Genomic DNA, 17,262 nt, shown 5'->3' with positions numbered 1-17,262 from the left:
ATCACCCACCACTTTCTAAGGTGGGTTGATAGGCTAACCTGTCAAAATTTTAAAAATAAATTTATTGATTAATAAACTCACAAAACTATGTAATAATGCTTAAATTGTTACTTTAGTTAAAGACGAATCATTCGGGGAGAAGTGAATTCAATTCAAACTAGAACAATTTTTTACTAGACTAAATCATCTTTCAACCTGCCTTGCCACATTTTTTTGGCATGGTGGACAAATAAGTAGTTGTGGATTGAAAATCTAAACTCTCCATACAAAAAATGATGCACTAAATTGACTGGTTTACAATAAAAACAAATGAACAATTTTTCTATTTTTCTAGTTTGTTTACAAGCATAAATCACATATCAGTTTATCAACAATAATGATATATAACAATAATTTTTCTTAGTGGTTTAAAAGTTTCATAGACTCTTCTTCTATGTGAGACTTGTTGTTTTTGAAATATTTCATTAAACGCTAAAAATCACAATAGCATGAATTATGCTTTTTAATCATTTTTTATCAAAAATAAAAATCTTAAATAAATTTTGTGGGTTTCTTCTTTCCTTCTTTATCATCTTCAAAATTAAAAAATATATTTTTGATGAATAGAGGATCTCTCAAGGTTTAACTATGTGGTTTAGATTGAGATACAAAAAGAGTATAGAGAATGAGATCAACATTTTGATCTCTACTACTAATATTTTCCCCTCTCTACATATAAAACTAACTACAAGTACATTTCTATAAAAAAAAATTGATGAATAAGAGAAGAACCCTAAATTAATATAAGATTTTAATTTTTAATAAAAAATTTATTTAAATACCACTTGTAAAGTTTTCTAATGAAAACTGTTAAAAGATTAACAATGTTAACAAAATGTAATATAAAAGACATATTAAAAAATAATAATTTAAAAAATATTCAAAATGTAACATAAAAGGCTAATAATGTTAACGAAATGTAAACATCACACTTATTTTTACTTTTACTTATATTGTAGAGGAAGAGGGACCTAAATTTGTTACACTTCTATCAATTAATTGTGTACAACTAGCGTGTCTCTTTTTATCATTTAATTATGTACAACTGTGTATGATATTTGTGTGTGTATGATATTTGTGTATGATATTGTCCAATTAGATGGCTAAATACTTATGTATGTATGTACAACTGTGTATGCATGTCTTGTATTGATGAGTTTAAACTTGTTATCTTTCTCATCAATACAAGACATGCATACACAGTTGATGAGTTTATGTATCATAGATTGTCTTGTACAACTATGTACTTGGTTTTTTTGTGATAAATTTGTTTATTTCGTGGAAAATAGAAGAAAATGATTTGATTTAATATCGTTTGATACAAAAATGAAAAATAAATATATTAATAGTTGAATTAACATTAATTAGATCACAATTTAAATATAAGGTGAAAGAATACCGTGAATTTTTCTTTTCAATAAATTTTATCATTATTATTATAATTTTGGATAATTTTGAAACATTAATCTATATAGATGATATGTTTGTAATGATTCATCGAATAACACCTATAAACAAAAAAAATTTCTTTAATTGACGTTGAAAATTGGATCTTGAAGTAATAGAGAATTTTTTTTTCAATTATATGTTATACTTTAATTTTGAAAATATATATTTAATAGATAATTAGATTATGCAATTTATAGTCATCATCTTTTATAAACACTACATAAATTTCACATATCCAGGTGACATGAAAATATCGTGAATAATTTATACTATAATAATTTTTAATATGTGACGTAGACTAATATTTAAAAATACCACTTGTATACACTGGTCCACATATATCGAAGTGTTCCACATATATCGAAGTGTTCCACATAATCCAACTATCACATAAAAATAATTTTTTTTATTTGTTCATGCCTGTCCTTATTTGTTTATGTGATAATTTAATCACGAATTTTGGACCGGAACTAATTGAAGTTGGCCTCCATATATCTCTGGGATCTGACTCTCATCAATCTCTTCAAGCAATGTTGATTTCAGCTTCTTGTTATCTACAAATACAATCTGCACAATAGTACAAGATATTCAACATATGCATCATCATGCTCCTGGAACATATCAATTCTCAATTACATGCAGCAACTTATATATCAAGTTACAATTTTGAAGTGTTACCTTCCTCTTCGTATTGTCATCAATGAAAGGATAAACAATTTTCCATACTTTCATAAACATGTATGGTGCATGGACTATGAACAACTTTCCCAATCTCTCTGGATAGTAATCCTGCATCCAATTAATAACAAAACCAACTACATGAATTGAGAACAAGGACATGGTAAATGTTTGTGGATTATGGCCTAAAACTAATTACAATAGAACAAAACCAATTCTTAACTATAACACTCGTAACAAACTTTAACATACTCTCAGATGCTGCAACATTTGCATAGCATAACTACTTGTAATAGATTTTGAGACACTTTCAACAATTTAAGAGATGAAGGAATGATATACCTGTAAAATAGTTAGAGCACTAAGGTATCCACGAAGGTCACTGTTTGCATATCCCCATCCCTTAATATCTGCAATAGCAAGAAACTTTTCTTCCCCTGGTGGCATCCTGTCACATTATTGGGTATGCTACAAACTTAACAATCTTCTTATTGGATTCAAAATGTAGGCTATGTATCACACTCACACATGAAGTAATTAACTAATAAAAGAAAAGGATTTACCTTGAACACAGTTTATCAAGAGCAAAAACTACATACCCTGCATACACACAAAAAGTACGTTTCGTCACTAGGTAACTTAACATATTATGTACAAGGTTGATAGCGAGTTTGGCCAAATCACAGTGGTATCCTAATTTTGTTGCAGCTTTAAAGTGTAAATTTTGCAAAATTCAAGATAGCATAATGTGATTATATTAAATTTATCGTCAATTCAAACATACACTAACTCGATTTCAAACGAAGACATTGTAATTAATGGCGTCTAAAGTGAGACAAAAAACATACGTTTGAATGCATCCACAGCAGTTTTGTTTTGAAAATGTTTAGCAGCAAAGGCAACAGTTATAGGTCGACCCTTTTTGTCCACTCCTTGCACATACATCTTTTCTTGTGCAATATCATCAGGAATCTCTGAAAGGGAAACAGAACCATTTGGAACAAATGAATGTTTCCATTTCAAATACTTGAGAAACATAGCTGAAGCCTTGTCTACATCCAAATCACGAGCTCGCAAGAATCTTCTAATCATCAAATCATCTACTTCCTATCCACCAAGAGTCAAATCAATCAATTCCAATCCAACTACTAAGACTTTCATCTGATAAACGGCTTAATTAAATATATAATATAAATGTTTATCACATAAATTGTTATGCATAAACAACTTTTATAACAAATAATAAAATAATGTTCAATTATTTTCAATATAAATTATTTTTATAAGCGGGCTTAAAATCCAATCCAAACAAGCTCTTGCTACCTAAGACTAATCAGTAAAGTATAGTAGTGAAAAATCAACACGGGCATCATAAATTTTGAACTTTTATCACAACCCATGAGTTTTTTTTTTTTTTCAAAAAGCAAAATATTTTATTTAAAAAAATGTCAAACTTGAGAGAACTACGTGGCATGTTTAGCACTTTTCAATTGTTGTTTATCAAAATTCAAAATTGAATGAAATTACGATGCAGTTTATTCGGTAGTACCTTAGAAGAGGGGTCGCGGCTTTCAACAAGAGCTCTCATGAGGCTGATTTTGGTGAGTTCCGCTTCAGTGCTGTCTTTCAAAGCTGCATCATCTTGAACAACAACTTGTGGTTTAGTAACCAAATCATGATTTGAATCCAATGCTGAATTACCAGGTTCAGGGGTTATTGTTTCCATTCCGTTGTTGTTAAAAAAATGAAAGAATCAATTTCCCTTTTGCTCACATAACATAAGTCGGTGACTCAAGGAATGTCACAAAAAAAAAAAATCATGCAGAAGGCATTTTATTTTGCGTATTTGGTGAGGTTGAATTAAATGTGGATTCCGTTGTGAACTACTTTGGTGGATAGTATTTGACGTGAGTATAATATATACTTTCAACTACTCGATTGGGTTAGGTCCGCGCTTTAATTTTCAGACTGTGAAGAGGGACCAACTTTTCTCACCCATTCAAAAATAAATGTGAAATTTTAAAGGAAATTTACTGCTTCGGTCACGGAAAATATTCATTATTTAATAGGGGTGATATTAACGAATTACTCAGATTAAAATTCTCATTCCAAATAACATATCCTAGTCTCTCTAGTATCAATTCTCATTTAGGAGGATTATATCATGCACCCCCACACATATACTTTCCACCCCTTAAGATACATAAAAACACAATTTTACTTTTTTAATTATTTATAGTAAATTTTAAAATTAGTAGTTTCGAAAGTTTCAAATTTTCGAAATAAAAATTATATTTTTAAAATTTGGAAATTTTCGAAAATTTTCAAATATGAAAAGTTTCAAAAGTTTTCAAATATGAAAAGTTTCAAAAGTTTTCAAATATGAAAAGTTTCAAAAGTTTTCAAATATGAAAAGTTTCAAAAGTTTTCAAATATGAAAAGTTTCGAAAATTTTCAAATATGAAATGTTTTAAAATTTTCCAAATCTAAAAAGTTTGAAAGTTTCGAAATCTAGAAGTTTTTGAAATAAGGATTATATTTCTTGGAAAATTTCCAAATCTGGAAATTTTCGAAATAAGGATTACATTTCAAAAATTTAAAAAGTTCCGAAAGTTTCTAAATCTGAAAATTTTCGAAAATTTTCAAATATGAAAAGTTTTGAAATTTTTCTATTTAGAAAATATTGAATTGTTTGAAAGTTTCAAAAATTCTGAAAATTGTCATTTCAAAACTTTAGAAACTTTAAAATATTTTAGAAAAATGGGTGAAAAAATATAAGTTAAAAAAGTTAAAAATATTATAAAAGATAAAATTATATTTTCACGTTAATTGAGGAGATGGCTAGTTTAAATATGAAGGTACATGGTAGAATCCTCACGGTACAAACCTCATTCAGGGTTTGGAGATAAAGGCCCATAGTGAGCACATGTTGGAGATAAAGGCCCATTTGCTGTCTAAGTATGCGATAGAAAACCCAAATTGTATTCAACTTGAGGAAATTCCTCTTTAAAGTGTATATTATACATAAAGTAGACCCGATGCATCAACAATATATCATATAAATTAAGAACTTTTATTCTAATTTGTCAAAAATATACTCAGTGTTTCTTTTCTTTTAAAATTGTCATTAAATTAATTAATCAAAGATAAAAAAAATTATTAATTTGTCTTTCATATAAATTTAACAATAAATATTTATAAGGTTTAATGTGATTCACTGAATATTATGGGGCTAATTGATATTAAATAATATATAAATACACACTACAAATATGTAATTTCTATAAATTTTGATTAAGATAATATGAAAATAGTTAATGGTTAGAAGAAAGTAAAAAAAGAGTTGTATGAGGAGAGTATGGTTGCCACGCTTTCCACGTAGGCTTGGAAGATGTAAAGCAATCACATCCTTAAAGACTGAATCACGAGAAGTTTCCACAAACACAAAACAACTATTCTCTTATCTTCATTCTTCCTACTTCCTTAATTAACTAACTCAGAGTTAGAGGCATAGGAAGAATAAGATCAAAGTGAAATCAAAATGGCCTTGCAAGTGCAGGCCACCCTTCACACTACAAGAACCTCACCATCATTATTAGCACCAACTGCCAATCCTACCCTCCTACCACTCTCCAATCCATATGCTTTGAAGTCATCTTTCTTATCTGCTTCCCTTAACCTTTTACTTCATCCTAATAAACAACACCTTCTTATTTATGGACCTCCCAGGTTTTCCATGCGTGTTGCTTCCAAACAATCTTATATCTGTCGTGATTGCGGGTTCATTTTCTTCCATCTTTCTCCACTCATCATTTCTTGATCATTCTCTCTCTTTTTTACTATACTTCATCAGAAATCTATATCATATTATAAGCTTATGTTGATAATAATGTTTGCAGGTATATTTACAATGAGAGGACTCCTTTTGAGAAATTGCCTGATAAATACTTCTGCCCTGGTAATTTAATTACTTTTCTTTTGACTGATATGTCAACTCTACTATTACTGATGAATGGAGGAGGAACTTCAATTCAAAACATTTTTTTGCTTTTGTGCTTTCAATGCCATAAATAAATTATCTACTTCTTGTTAGTTTAGTTGTCTTGACAATAACAATGCAGTTTTATAGGGGATCATTACAATTTTAATTGACGTATTTAAGCGTATCTATTGACATAAGTACTTGTGAGTTTTATGCCACGTCCGTAGTTATTTTTCAGCTTGGGGCCGGGGGGGAGGTGGTTTGGAGTGGTTAGGTACTTGTTGTAAGAAGTAAAAGAAATAAGGATCATTGAACCAAGTAGATGGACTGCATTATCATTGCCTCAAAATGGTGTTTTGCAGTTTGTGGTGCTCCAAAACGAAGGTTTAGGCAATATGCTCCAGCTGTTACAAAAGGTGCAAATGAAACAGATATTAGAAAGGCAAGAAAAGCTGAACTTCAAAGAGATGAAGCAATTGGGTGAGTGAGCCATAGTCCTTTTACTTTAGCTCAACTTCCCAAGCAGTATTTTTGTTTTGACAGAATTTATTGTGTACTATTTTGAACAGGAAAGCACTTCCAATTGCAGTTGTCGTGGGAATTGTTGCGCTTGTGGGATTATACTTCTATCTGAACAGCACATTTTAGCTGAATGTTTTGTTCATTGTGCTTTATATTGTCTGAAAATCAGACCTTTACTGTATTCCTGTTCATTGGTTCATCAACTTTTGCACAGTTCCACTTAGTTCCATCTGTTCATTTCCAATAGCTTTTTTTTTAACTCAATTACCAATAGCTTTCACCAAGAATGTACTCACTTAAACTGAAAATGAAGCAGGAATAAATAAAAGTTATTTTGAGTTTCATTTGCCATATGGCTGAGCAAAGGGCCTCAAATAGTATGGTATACTATTATTATCTTGGGCAACCTGAGAACATTTGTCATGTCTATGAAATAAAATGTACTCATTGCCAGTTAAAAATGTATCAAGTTAAAAATGTATCAAATTGTCGCCAATCCAGTGATAAAAACACTTGATATTTTTGTATGTCAAAAGAAAAGCCAATCCAGTGATAAAAACACTTGATATTTTCGTATGTCAAAAGAAAAGCAAACAGTAAAACGTTTATAATTTAGACAAGGGCAAGTTACTAGATGTGCTTCCAATCATGGTAAAAAAATTCTTTCAGTTGACTATTATAATAGTACAATTCTTTGAATTGCTTTGCAATCCTGAAGTCGCAAATTTTTCATCTTCATGAGCAGTGCCATCAAAACTAAGATTCTTAGGTTTCACTGTAACTAAAGGCTCTGTATCTTTTCCTAAATATGTTAGGAATATAGAATTAAACTAGATCCGAAAAAAATTAAGCCAGCTCTTTTATTGGCTATGGTTTTTAACATGTATAAAATGCAGTCAAAATATTGAAAAGATAGTAATGACTAACTTATGAGAAAGATAAACACTATTAATATTGACAGATAGCAAGTGGCGGAAATTACACATTATGGTTATATGAAACACTTTCATTCTTGCAAAATAAATGAACCCTCTATTCTTCTCTCCATGGATGGTGGAGGGGGAAAATTCAAGGGCGACAACATATCATTAAAACAGGAGGTTGGTGCAGGCTTGAACTCGTAAGGACCTTCTTTTTGTCCCCAAACCTGCAGTTGAATAAGAAAAAAATTATGTTTCTGTTTCCCTTAGTTGTCTAGTTTTTAAAGTTGAGAAGGTAAAATAATCCATAAAATTAGTCAAACTAATAATATGTGATGAAGAAAACTAACTTGATTTCCGTCTTCATCGTAACCCCGATCCCATGTGTGTATCTCATTGTTCTTCATAATTGCAAGTTCTGAAGTACAGTAGGTTGCTCCATTCTGTTCTTAAAAACGTGCAGATATTAGGACACTGGTACTGGTTCTGGTACAAAGAACAGGGAGGAGGATAAGACAGCAGTTAGAACTGAAAATTACCCATGAATTAGGAAACCCGCCAGGTGGGGTGGAGCCTTCATATAAGCAACGTTTTCCGCGTGGACAACGCTTAAGATTTATTGTTGTCAAATGTTCTGCAATATCCTGCAAATCACAGTATATATGAAATGTATATAGAGGTATTAACTTGTTTAAATATTGGATGGATATTTCATAGTATTGAAACATAAATTTAATAATCTTACCTAAGAAACTCTCAATCAAAGTAAGTTTCATCCAGAAATTCAAAAAAGATTATTTTATTGATGTAGTTTAGTCATTAAAGACATAAAGATGTGTTCAAAATATAGAAGAAAATGGAGTTTTTTATATAAATCTATTCTGGTACATTCCAGGTATGTATTTGAGATACTTGGTTCTCTCCTATTGAAAAATAACCTCTAAAATCAAAGATAGCCTCACCAATCTCCCTTCCTTTTCTTTATATGCTATAATCTTACACTCACTAACTCCCTAACTAACTGGCAAAGGAGGTTACCCAACAGTACTCCCCCCTAAACATCGATCTTGTCCTCAAGGCAAACAACTTGTGCGAGCTGTGAATAAATTCCCTCTAGGGTCACTGTCAGGAACCAGATAGAGGGACGTAGACGAAGAAGAAATACTACTCTCTGTATTGAAAAAACTCCCATACAAAGGAAGAATCTTATATACATCATGTCGCTGAAACTGTAAAATTAGGAGGACAACAGAATGGACCATGGCTCCTTACAATATGGATAGAAAATCAAACTAAAAGACATTACCCTTGCTGAGAGAGAACCAACTTTTGCATAACCAAAACCACCTAAACCGCTAGACAGAATTCTAGGCTTCTACATTCTACTCTAATGAGTTGTGGAATTACCATGTTATCACGTTCAAACAAAATTCAGGGGGAATAAAAAAACTGGAATGTTCATTTATTTGCTCGACCTCTACAGAACTTTGTAGTATGATCACCAATCATTAATACCAAAACTTGACCTCAGCAGTTTATCAGTGATTATTTTAATTGTTTGCATACCTAGCTGTTTGTTGGGTATCCATCAATCCATCTACGACTATTATCAACTGATTTTCAAAACATCCTAAAATCTTACTTCTTTTTTTGTGAGTCTCTTTCTCCCTTGTTATTCTTTCTTTTCATCATTATACTTCTTTACAACCTAAATTTTTTATTGTTTTATTATTGTACCGTTATCTTTCTCGCTTGTTTTTCTTTATATTTTTCACTCTTCCTTTGTTTTTTGATATCCTAAGACTTTTATTTTCATCAATCTTTTTCCAAACCCACCTCTCCCTAACAATAAAATGACAAATGTCTAAAAAGAAGATGCCTGGAGCAAAGATCACAGTATGAACTATGAACGTGACTTGATGCTTACCCCAATAACTTCTTCTGGTTGTGGGCGCTGATCCTTTGGCCGATCACAGAAATTTTTGTATTCCTCCATGTCTCTAATGGCATATGTACTTAACTGCCAGCAAACAGAAGTTAGTACTCATGCTCTATTTAAAACAAAATTTAGCTTCCACTTGTAACAAGAAAAAGAATAATATCTATATATATACTATACAAAGAGGAAGAAAAAAAAGTGGAATTATGCTTCAGAAATCTGTTTAGAAATAAAAGAACAAGTATCCATATAATGTAGGGCAATGGTTAGATTAATTATATTTACATGTTGGACATCGGTTGGAATATTGTAGAAGAGTACTGTCCACACGACAGTAGTGTGAGTACTCATTTACTAAAGCCCAAATAACAACCTGACATTTAATTACAGTTGACCCCCTAATTCCTGCATCATTGTGTATACACAAAAAAAGTTTTAAGCATTTCAAAAAAAATATCCCCTTCATAAAGAACCATAACAGACATTGTTTTTCAAGGCCATTATATTATAATGGTAAATTCCTAGTAAAGGGTTGTTACTTGTTAGCTAATGGCCTAAAGCAAACATTTTTAATAAAGAAAACCTGTGCATATCATTAGAACACATTTCACACGAATCAATGTTAGAATATAAGCAAAATCTCATAAAGAACGTCAGCACCTTAAAGTGACTGAATACATACCTCAACATCACATTTCAACTCTTTTGGACAAGGTTTCGCCATTAACAACCTCTGCAAAACAATGAACAATTGAAACTAAAATATTGACATGTTCTTAATCATAAAAAAAACTTAAATCAGTATCGTAAAAAGTGTAGCTTGCAGTGGCTACTTGAAGTATCTTGCTGATAAATAACCCCTCAATTATGTAGTTAGTTAACTACAAAGTTAGTTAGGGGGTGTGAGATGAGATGCTATAGTAATAAATAATAGAAAGCAGAGATTAGAGAGGATATCAAAGAGTTTTTGGAAAGGAATTTGGAGTGGAAGAGAACCATGCCTCTCAGAATACCTATAATATTAATATAGGTTTTCCATCAAAAACACTAATTTCTTCTATTTAGATGTAGATCCTAGCAATTGCTCCCATTCATATTTAAGCGCAAAGGACACCAAAACACAATCGAAAATCTAAATAAAAAATTGTCACAAGATATATAATGTACCTGCCGAAAGGGTTTCTGTGGACTCCTCCAAAAAGCCTAGAAGCATAAAGAAAAATCTTGTTTGAGCTAATTTTAAAAGCATAAATAAAAAATTGGAAACAATTACTGGTGAAAAAGAATAAAGTCAGAGTTGTGACCTGCTCAAAATATAGAACCTTTGAACCATCTACTAACTCTGCTGCAGGACATGTAAGCATTCTGCATGTATATAATTTCAGTGTTGTAATTCTAAAACACTCTTCTCAATAAGAATAATAATAATAATGCAAATCATTAGCACAATTTGAGTGTAGATAAGAAATTGAGTGAAATGAAACAAGGGAAAACAAAGGAAAGAAAACAGAGAATGAGTGTGAGAAAGATACCTAATATTGAAATAATTATCAGGGTCTCTAGAAGCTTGGTCTTTGGAATACTGCACAAAGAATTATTAAAAAAAAGAAAAGAAAGAAAAAGGGAAAATGAGTAAAAAGAGATGGAAACCTTTTCGCCGGCGAGGGACTGAGCAACTAAACGAGCATGGTCCCAGCGAGTGGTGGACTTACGGAGACGTTTGACGAGAAGAGCACCACCGATGAGTAGTAGAGCTTTTACTGCTAACCCTCGAGCACGGTTCCATCCATTGGAATCCGTACCCATAATTCTATTCAATGCTTTTATTTTAATTTGAATAGTAGTAATAACAATGAATCATGGATGGAAATGGAATTGATTAGTGGAAGCAGCAAAAAAAAAAAGGCATAAGAATTGTAGAAGATTATTGGGTGTGAATCACTGTGACTCCAATTGGTCTCTCTGTGGACTCGCTCACTCTTCAATTCATCCAGAGGCAGAGATGACAGAACCCAGCGGTTTCAATTTTCTTCTACCTTTTTGCTCCTCCAAATCATTACAGCTTAAACCTGTTTTTTTTATCCTTATACAAGTTCAACCTGTTGTGCTGTAATTAGAGTTTTGATTCAATCAACCATATGATAGGTTCATTCAATTTTTTATGTTATTTAGATATTAGTAAATTAGTATAGATTGTAACGATAATTTATTCAATTATCTTAATAAAATATAGTTTAAAATATAATAAATTATAAATATATATTACTTTTATAAAATATAATTAAAAATATAAATTTAATTAAATATAAATATAAAAATAATTAATAAAATTTGACCTTACACTTAAAAATGAAATATTAATAGTTAATTTAAAAAATATATGTGATTTTATCACAAGTATAATTTTATCATTTTATATAATTTAATAAATGAATAATTAAAATTATAAAAATACAAAAATTAATTGAAATTTTAAAATATACATAATTTATTTACAAGAGTATTTTTATCATTTAATTTAAATTATCTATTTAGTAGTGTCAATAGATAGTTTTAAATATAAAATTATTTTATTACTTATTTAATTTTTTAGTATTTTTTTGTTAATTTATAATATTTAAAATATGATAAATTAATTTTTATTTTATAAATTATAAATATATATTACTTTTATAAAATATAATTAAAAATATAAATTTAATTAAATATAAATATAAAAATAATTAATAAAATTTGACCTTACACTTAAAAATGAAATATTAATAGTTAATTTAAAAAATATATGTGATTTTATCACAAGTATAATTTTATCATTTTATATAATTTAATAAATGAATAATTAAAATTATAAAAATACAAAAATTAATTGAAATTTTAAAATATACATAATTTATTTACAAGAGTATTTTTATCATTTAATTTAAATTATCTATTTAGTAGTGTCAATAGATAGTTTTAAATATAAAATTATTTTATTACTTATTTAATTTTTTAGTATTTTTTTGTTAATTTATAATATTTAAAATATGATAAATTAATTTTTATTTTAAATAATTATTCACAATGATAATTTTGCTATTTAAATATAATATATATCATATTGATGAGATGTGTATCAAATATACGATTAAATAAAATTTTATTATATTGTTGATTACCATGTGTATCAAACACATCATATGATAATGTTTATCACGTCATTATCATATCTTTATTCAACTTTATATCATATATCTCTCTATCATATCATGCATATCAAACATATCTTAATAGACTACGAATTTTAGTGGATCAGATTAAAAAGTCTTATTTCAAAACGAGTAAAAAATTATCGATGTCTAAATAGATTGTGGTCTTTCGAACTAGTTCGATGTTTAATTTTTTGGCTTAATTGCACTTTTGGTCCCTCTATTATAGGTGAATCGCGAAAGTAGTCACCTCATTTTGTTTGTCTCCAGTTTTGGTCCCCAAACTGAATTTGAGTCTAAATCATGATGAGTTGTCATTTTTTTAACGACGTGTCAAAAAAAGGGTGACATGACAGACGTCTATGTGGATTAAAGTCATTATTATATTATTTTAAATTAAAAATTCAATTTATATTTTTTAAAACTATTATTATATTGTTCTAAATTTTAAAATAATTGTCAAAATCAAAATAACAACACCTAAAATCATGAACCCAGATCAAAATCAAAATCAAATTGAAATGAATACCTAAGATCAAAATCAAAATGAATTTGAAATGAACACCTAAACTCTCTCTTGAATGTTCCTTCTCTCTCTCTCTCTCAAAGTTCCCTCATTTTTTTGTCATAGAAAACAACAACACGAGAACCTTTCTTTCTTTCTCTATCTTCTTCTAATAAAAACAAACTTTGCTAAAGATAAGGGTTAGTGAGAAAAACATGGGCTGTGTTGCCTCTAAACTAGAGGAAGAAGAAGTTGTAGCTATCTGTAGAGAGAGGAAACGTCAGTTGAAACTAGCTGTGGAGAAAAGATATGAACTTGTTGAAGCTCATTGCAAGTATTTTCATTCTTTGAATGCTGTAGCTGCTTCCATTAAGCTTTTTGTTGCACGCCATTCTTCACCTTTCCTTATAATAATAAATTCAGATAGTTAGATGTATGGTTAATTACTTATCTTTTAAATTATAAACTCTAAAAATATCCATATACAACCTAAAATATTATCAAATTATCATCACATGTAAACTACATGAAACTCTATTTGCCGATGGAGAAACTCCACTCTTCATCTCTTGACCTCTTCTCTATAAATATTTATTAAACTTAATAAAATATTAAAAATTAAAACACATTGTCTTTCATTATGTTTTTTCTACGGTGATTTTGTGAATTTTATGCATTCTAGAATCATATATAAATTAAATTTACATACGTCAACAGAAAAATTAACACAAACTAAGTTCACCTCCTATCTCTAAGAAGTTTTACATATGCGTGAATAAATTCAGCCCGTTTATACCTCTCCTACTACAATAGAAAAAATGGAACTCATAAAACTTGAGAAGAAAATGAAATAGAAAAAATGGATAAATTAAAATGAGTTTGAATTTGTAAATGAGATTAAAAAGACAAAGGAAGATACTAAAATAAAGAACAGAAGAGGAGGGAGACAAATGAGGTGGAAGATGAGGAAGAGAATAAAATAATAATTGAAGGGAATTAGAAAATTAGAAAGGAATTTGGAGGAGTTGAAGTGTCAAGAGGTCACACAAAAAATATAAATTAGAAGAGAACTTAAAAATGATAATACTTAGAAATTAGAAAAGAAACTAAAGGTATTTTTTGTCAATTTGAAGTGTAACCACAAATACACGTGTAAAGAAATTGGAAGAGAACTTGAAAATGGTAATACTTAAAAGTTTGAAAAGGAACTAAGGATATTTTTGACAATTTTGGGTGTAACCACAAATACACGTGGGGTGTGACTAAAAAAAATCTAAGGATATATTCTTTTTTACTAATATAAAAGTATGTTTGACAATGCAAAAAACGAGTTTATAAGTTATCAAGACTGTATAGAAACATTATTTTTTTTTACTAAATGTAACAATCATTTTATGAGTATATAATTTATAGTATTAAATAGTTTATGACTTTATAATTTATCATTTTTTTAATTTTATCTTATTATTATAATTAAAATTATTTTGTGTCCTTTATAAGTTATTAATTAATATTTAAATTAAATAATATTAAAAAATAAATTTTATTTATTAATAATTTATATAATGTAAAATAATTAAAAAAATAAAAATGTTTTTTTATATTTCTAAATTTTAAACATTAATTAATAAAATTTATTTTTAATTAAAATTATCTTTATATGCCGAGTTTTAAGTTAATTAAACATCTAATTTTATCAAACACTTCAATTAATTTAATAACTGCAAGCTATAAGTTATCGATTAATTTACAATGTTAGACACAGGTAGATGAGACTAAAAAATCTAATATTTGTAACTTAACGACCAATGTTTAACAATTTTCTTAAAAAATAAAAATTAACAAATATTGAATTGAATAAAAATTTATATTACGTTATCGTTTATTTAAAAAAATTAAATTTTTATGGAAAATTTTCATTTAATATTTTAAATATTTAATTATAGCTTTTGTCCCTTAATTTTACTAATACACGAAATCGATCATCCTATTATAAAATTTGATAATTTTGGTTATCTAATTTTACAAATTCGCAAAATTGATCATTCTTTTATAAAATCGGATAGTTTTAGTCTCTTATTCTAATTTTTTAACTAACAAACAACAATATGACATATGATACCATGACGTAAAATGATTAACACAAAATATAATTGTAATAAAATCTTTAAAAAAATTCGCTTTCAACTTTATAAATTATTCATTTTTGTAATTTAATTAATGACATATGAATAATTAATGTTTATAGATGGTTCTGTATCATAAAATTGTTTGTCATATCATTTAAAATATATTAAATCGTCGTTTTTTAGTACAAAAATCTAAAAGAGAGAACAAAATTGTCGACTTTTATGATAAATTGAATTGATAAAAATAAAAGAAAAAGTTGCAATTAAGTCTATTTTAAATAACTATAAATAATTATTAAAAATGTGAATGATACACAAAAGTTGATTTAAAATCAAAAACTAAAATTGAAAACGAATAAATTTTATATAACTAAAAATTAACAAATTTTATTATAAAAACAAAAAATAAAATACTAAAATTTTATAACATCTAAAAACTACCCCACATGTCTGATTACAATTTGCACAAAAACCAACAAATTAAGCTTATGTTACCAATGAATAACTGTTAGCTGAAACAAAACATTCCATAATTTCACACAACATAACAGATTTTAAGAATATCTGGATGCTAAGAATTGCCTCAACATATAAGCCTGCCTTCCCCCCATTAGATGGACGTGCCTCTATAAGCCTATACCCTCCCTGTACTCAAATGTATAAGGATCAAAGGTTTTCATGAGGTATTACAAGACTATTGCGCTACCTATAATCAATCACTTGATTATCTTTTAATACAATGCTATAATAATGTTATGTTATTATCCAACTTATTAATTAATCTTCAGGTTCTTAGCAATTTGGTTATCTACATCTGATCTATCTTCCTTTTTACTCAATCTATTGATTTACTCTCCACATGATTAAATCACTTAAGTTTTCCATCCTTTTTTCTAATTGATTTATCCGCCTAGATGCAAACAATGGTGTATCCAACAAGATGGTGAATATTTGACTAAACTAAACAATCATTACCTATCCCCAAAACAGAAATAAATTTGAAACATTTCATAATTACAATGCATAGGCAGCAGCATCGACTTTGCCTCTCATCAAACTCCCAAAAGAATGGCCACGAACACTCCTTTTCTTCTCAGTCCCATTGAAACAGTAAACAGGAGCTTGCCAATTCGGATCCTCAAGCACTGCCCCAACCTCAAATGTCATCACATGAGCCGTATATCCTGCATTAATTACCATTATTATATTATTAATCAAACTTTATTTTACACCAACCACATTTTAAACAATAATAGAATAATATTTTTGTTAGATTTAAGATTCAAACTTGTGAGTTTATTCAATCTCTTGAAAGAACCGAACCTGTGTAGAAGATCCACTTAACAGGTCTTCGAGTGAGAACATCTTCGTAATACACAATGAAATCCACTTTCTCCCAAACATTACAGAGGAAATTATCAACTTGTTCTTGACCTAAATAGGTAGCGCCGTCGAGCCAATTAGGGCGGAGAATACCGACGGAAACGTGAACGACCTCGCAGTGGCGGTCGGAGGGATGGAGAGTGTAGATGAAGGAGGTTCCGTTGTTCCATTCGAGGTCGTAATCGACGACTGGATTGAGCTGATCCTGAATTATGTTGAAGTTGCGACCGTTGGGCCAGTCGTACCATAAGTCCAATTTCTGGAGAGATCCGCTTCTGTTCATGAACAGCACAGAATGAAACTGCTCGGGCCAATCCGCCGGAATAGGCTCCGCCGCCGAGAGCGAGAAGAGAACGACGGACAGCAATATCGTGTACAAGTGTTGTATTGCAGAGGCCATTAATGATGGATTTCAACCGCTATGAATAAGAGATGTATACTGAAGGGGAAACAAGATAAGAATGTGGTGAATGTTAGGTTGCAATTCCATCTCTAGATTTGTCCACATTACTTTGAAACGGTTAGCCA

General features: G+C 29.3%; 4 protein-coding genes and 1 long non-coding RNA gene across 5 annotated transcripts; 1 reads left to right on the top strand and 4 right to left on the bottom strand.

The window, feature by feature from the left end:
• Positions 1–1,728: 1,728 nt before the first annotated feature.
• Positions 1,729–4,056, bottom strand: LOC101493962 (uncharacterized). The gene is made up of 6 exons (XM_004501704.4): positions 3,716–4,056; positions 3,015–3,273; positions 2,730–2,766; positions 2,509–2,614; positions 2,167–2,277; positions 1,729–2,055 (listed from the first exon to the last, which is right to left on the bottom strand). Exons 1-6 carry the CDS (start codon positions 3,890–3,892, stop codon positions 1,939–1,941), a joined length of 807 nt encoding a protein of 268 aa, XP_004501761.1. The 5' UTR covers positions 3,893–4,056; the 3' UTR covers positions 1,729–1,938.
• A 1,539-nt stretch (positions 4,057–5,595) lies between these two features.
• LOC101494811 (metallothionein) lies at positions 5,596–7,014 on the top strand. Its single transcript, XM_004501707.4, has 4 exons — positions 5,596–5,946; positions 6,066–6,124; positions 6,511–6,628; positions 6,718–7,014. The coding sequence occupies exons 1-4, from the start codon at positions 5,708–5,710 to the stop codon at positions 6,794–6,796; spliced, it is 495 nt and encodes a 164-aa protein (XP_004501764.1). The 5' UTR covers positions 5,596–5,707; the 3' UTR covers positions 6,797–7,014.
• A 495-nt stretch (positions 7,015–7,509) lies between these two features.
• Positions 7,510–11,640, bottom strand: LOC101494286 (chromophore lyase CRL, chloroplastic). Its single transcript, XM_004501706.4, has 9 exons — positions 11,180–11,640; positions 11,062–11,111; positions 10,834–10,894; positions 10,697–10,732; positions 10,212–10,262; positions 9,518–9,610; positions 8,130–8,234; positions 7,941–8,033; positions 7,510–7,817 (listed from the first exon to the last, which is right to left on the bottom strand). The coding sequence occupies exons 1-9, from the start codon at positions 11,333–11,335 to the stop codon at positions 7,677–7,679; spliced, it is 786 nt and encodes a 261-aa protein (XP_004501763.1). The 5' UTR covers positions 11,336–11,640; the 3' UTR covers positions 7,510–7,676.
• A 1,563-nt stretch (positions 11,641–13,203) lies between these two features.
• Positions 13,204–14,429, bottom strand: LOC113786619 (uncharacterized). Its single transcript, XR_003472897.2, has 2 exons — positions 13,965–14,429; positions 13,204–13,626 (listed from the first exon to the last, which is right to left on the bottom strand). It is a non-coding gene; the product is annotated as an uncharacterized lncRNA (long non-coding RNA).
• Positions 14,430–15,819: 1,390 nt separating this feature from the next.
• On the bottom strand, positions 15,820–17,262 carry LOC101495140 (uncharacterized protein At4g14100-like). Its single transcript, XM_004501708.4, has 2 exons — positions 16,675–17,262; positions 15,820–16,535 (listed from the first exon to the last, which is right to left on the bottom strand). The coding sequence occupies exons 1-2, from the start codon at positions 17,132–17,134 to the stop codon at positions 16,366–16,368; spliced, it is 630 nt and encodes a 209-aa protein (XP_004501765.1). The 5' UTR covers positions 17,135–17,262; the 3' UTR covers positions 15,820–16,365.

The sequence above is a fragment of the Cicer arietinum genome, chromosome 5 (genome assembly GCF_000331145.2).
Source record: "Cicer arietinum cultivar CDC Frontier isolate Library 1 chromosome 5, Cicar.CDCFrontier_v2.0, whole genome shotgun sequence".
NCBI classification, from domain to species: domain Eukaryota; kingdom Viridiplantae; phylum Streptophyta; class Magnoliopsida; order Fabales; family Fabaceae; genus Cicer; species Cicer arietinum.
This window is presented reverse-complemented; position numbering and strand designations above follow the sequence as displayed.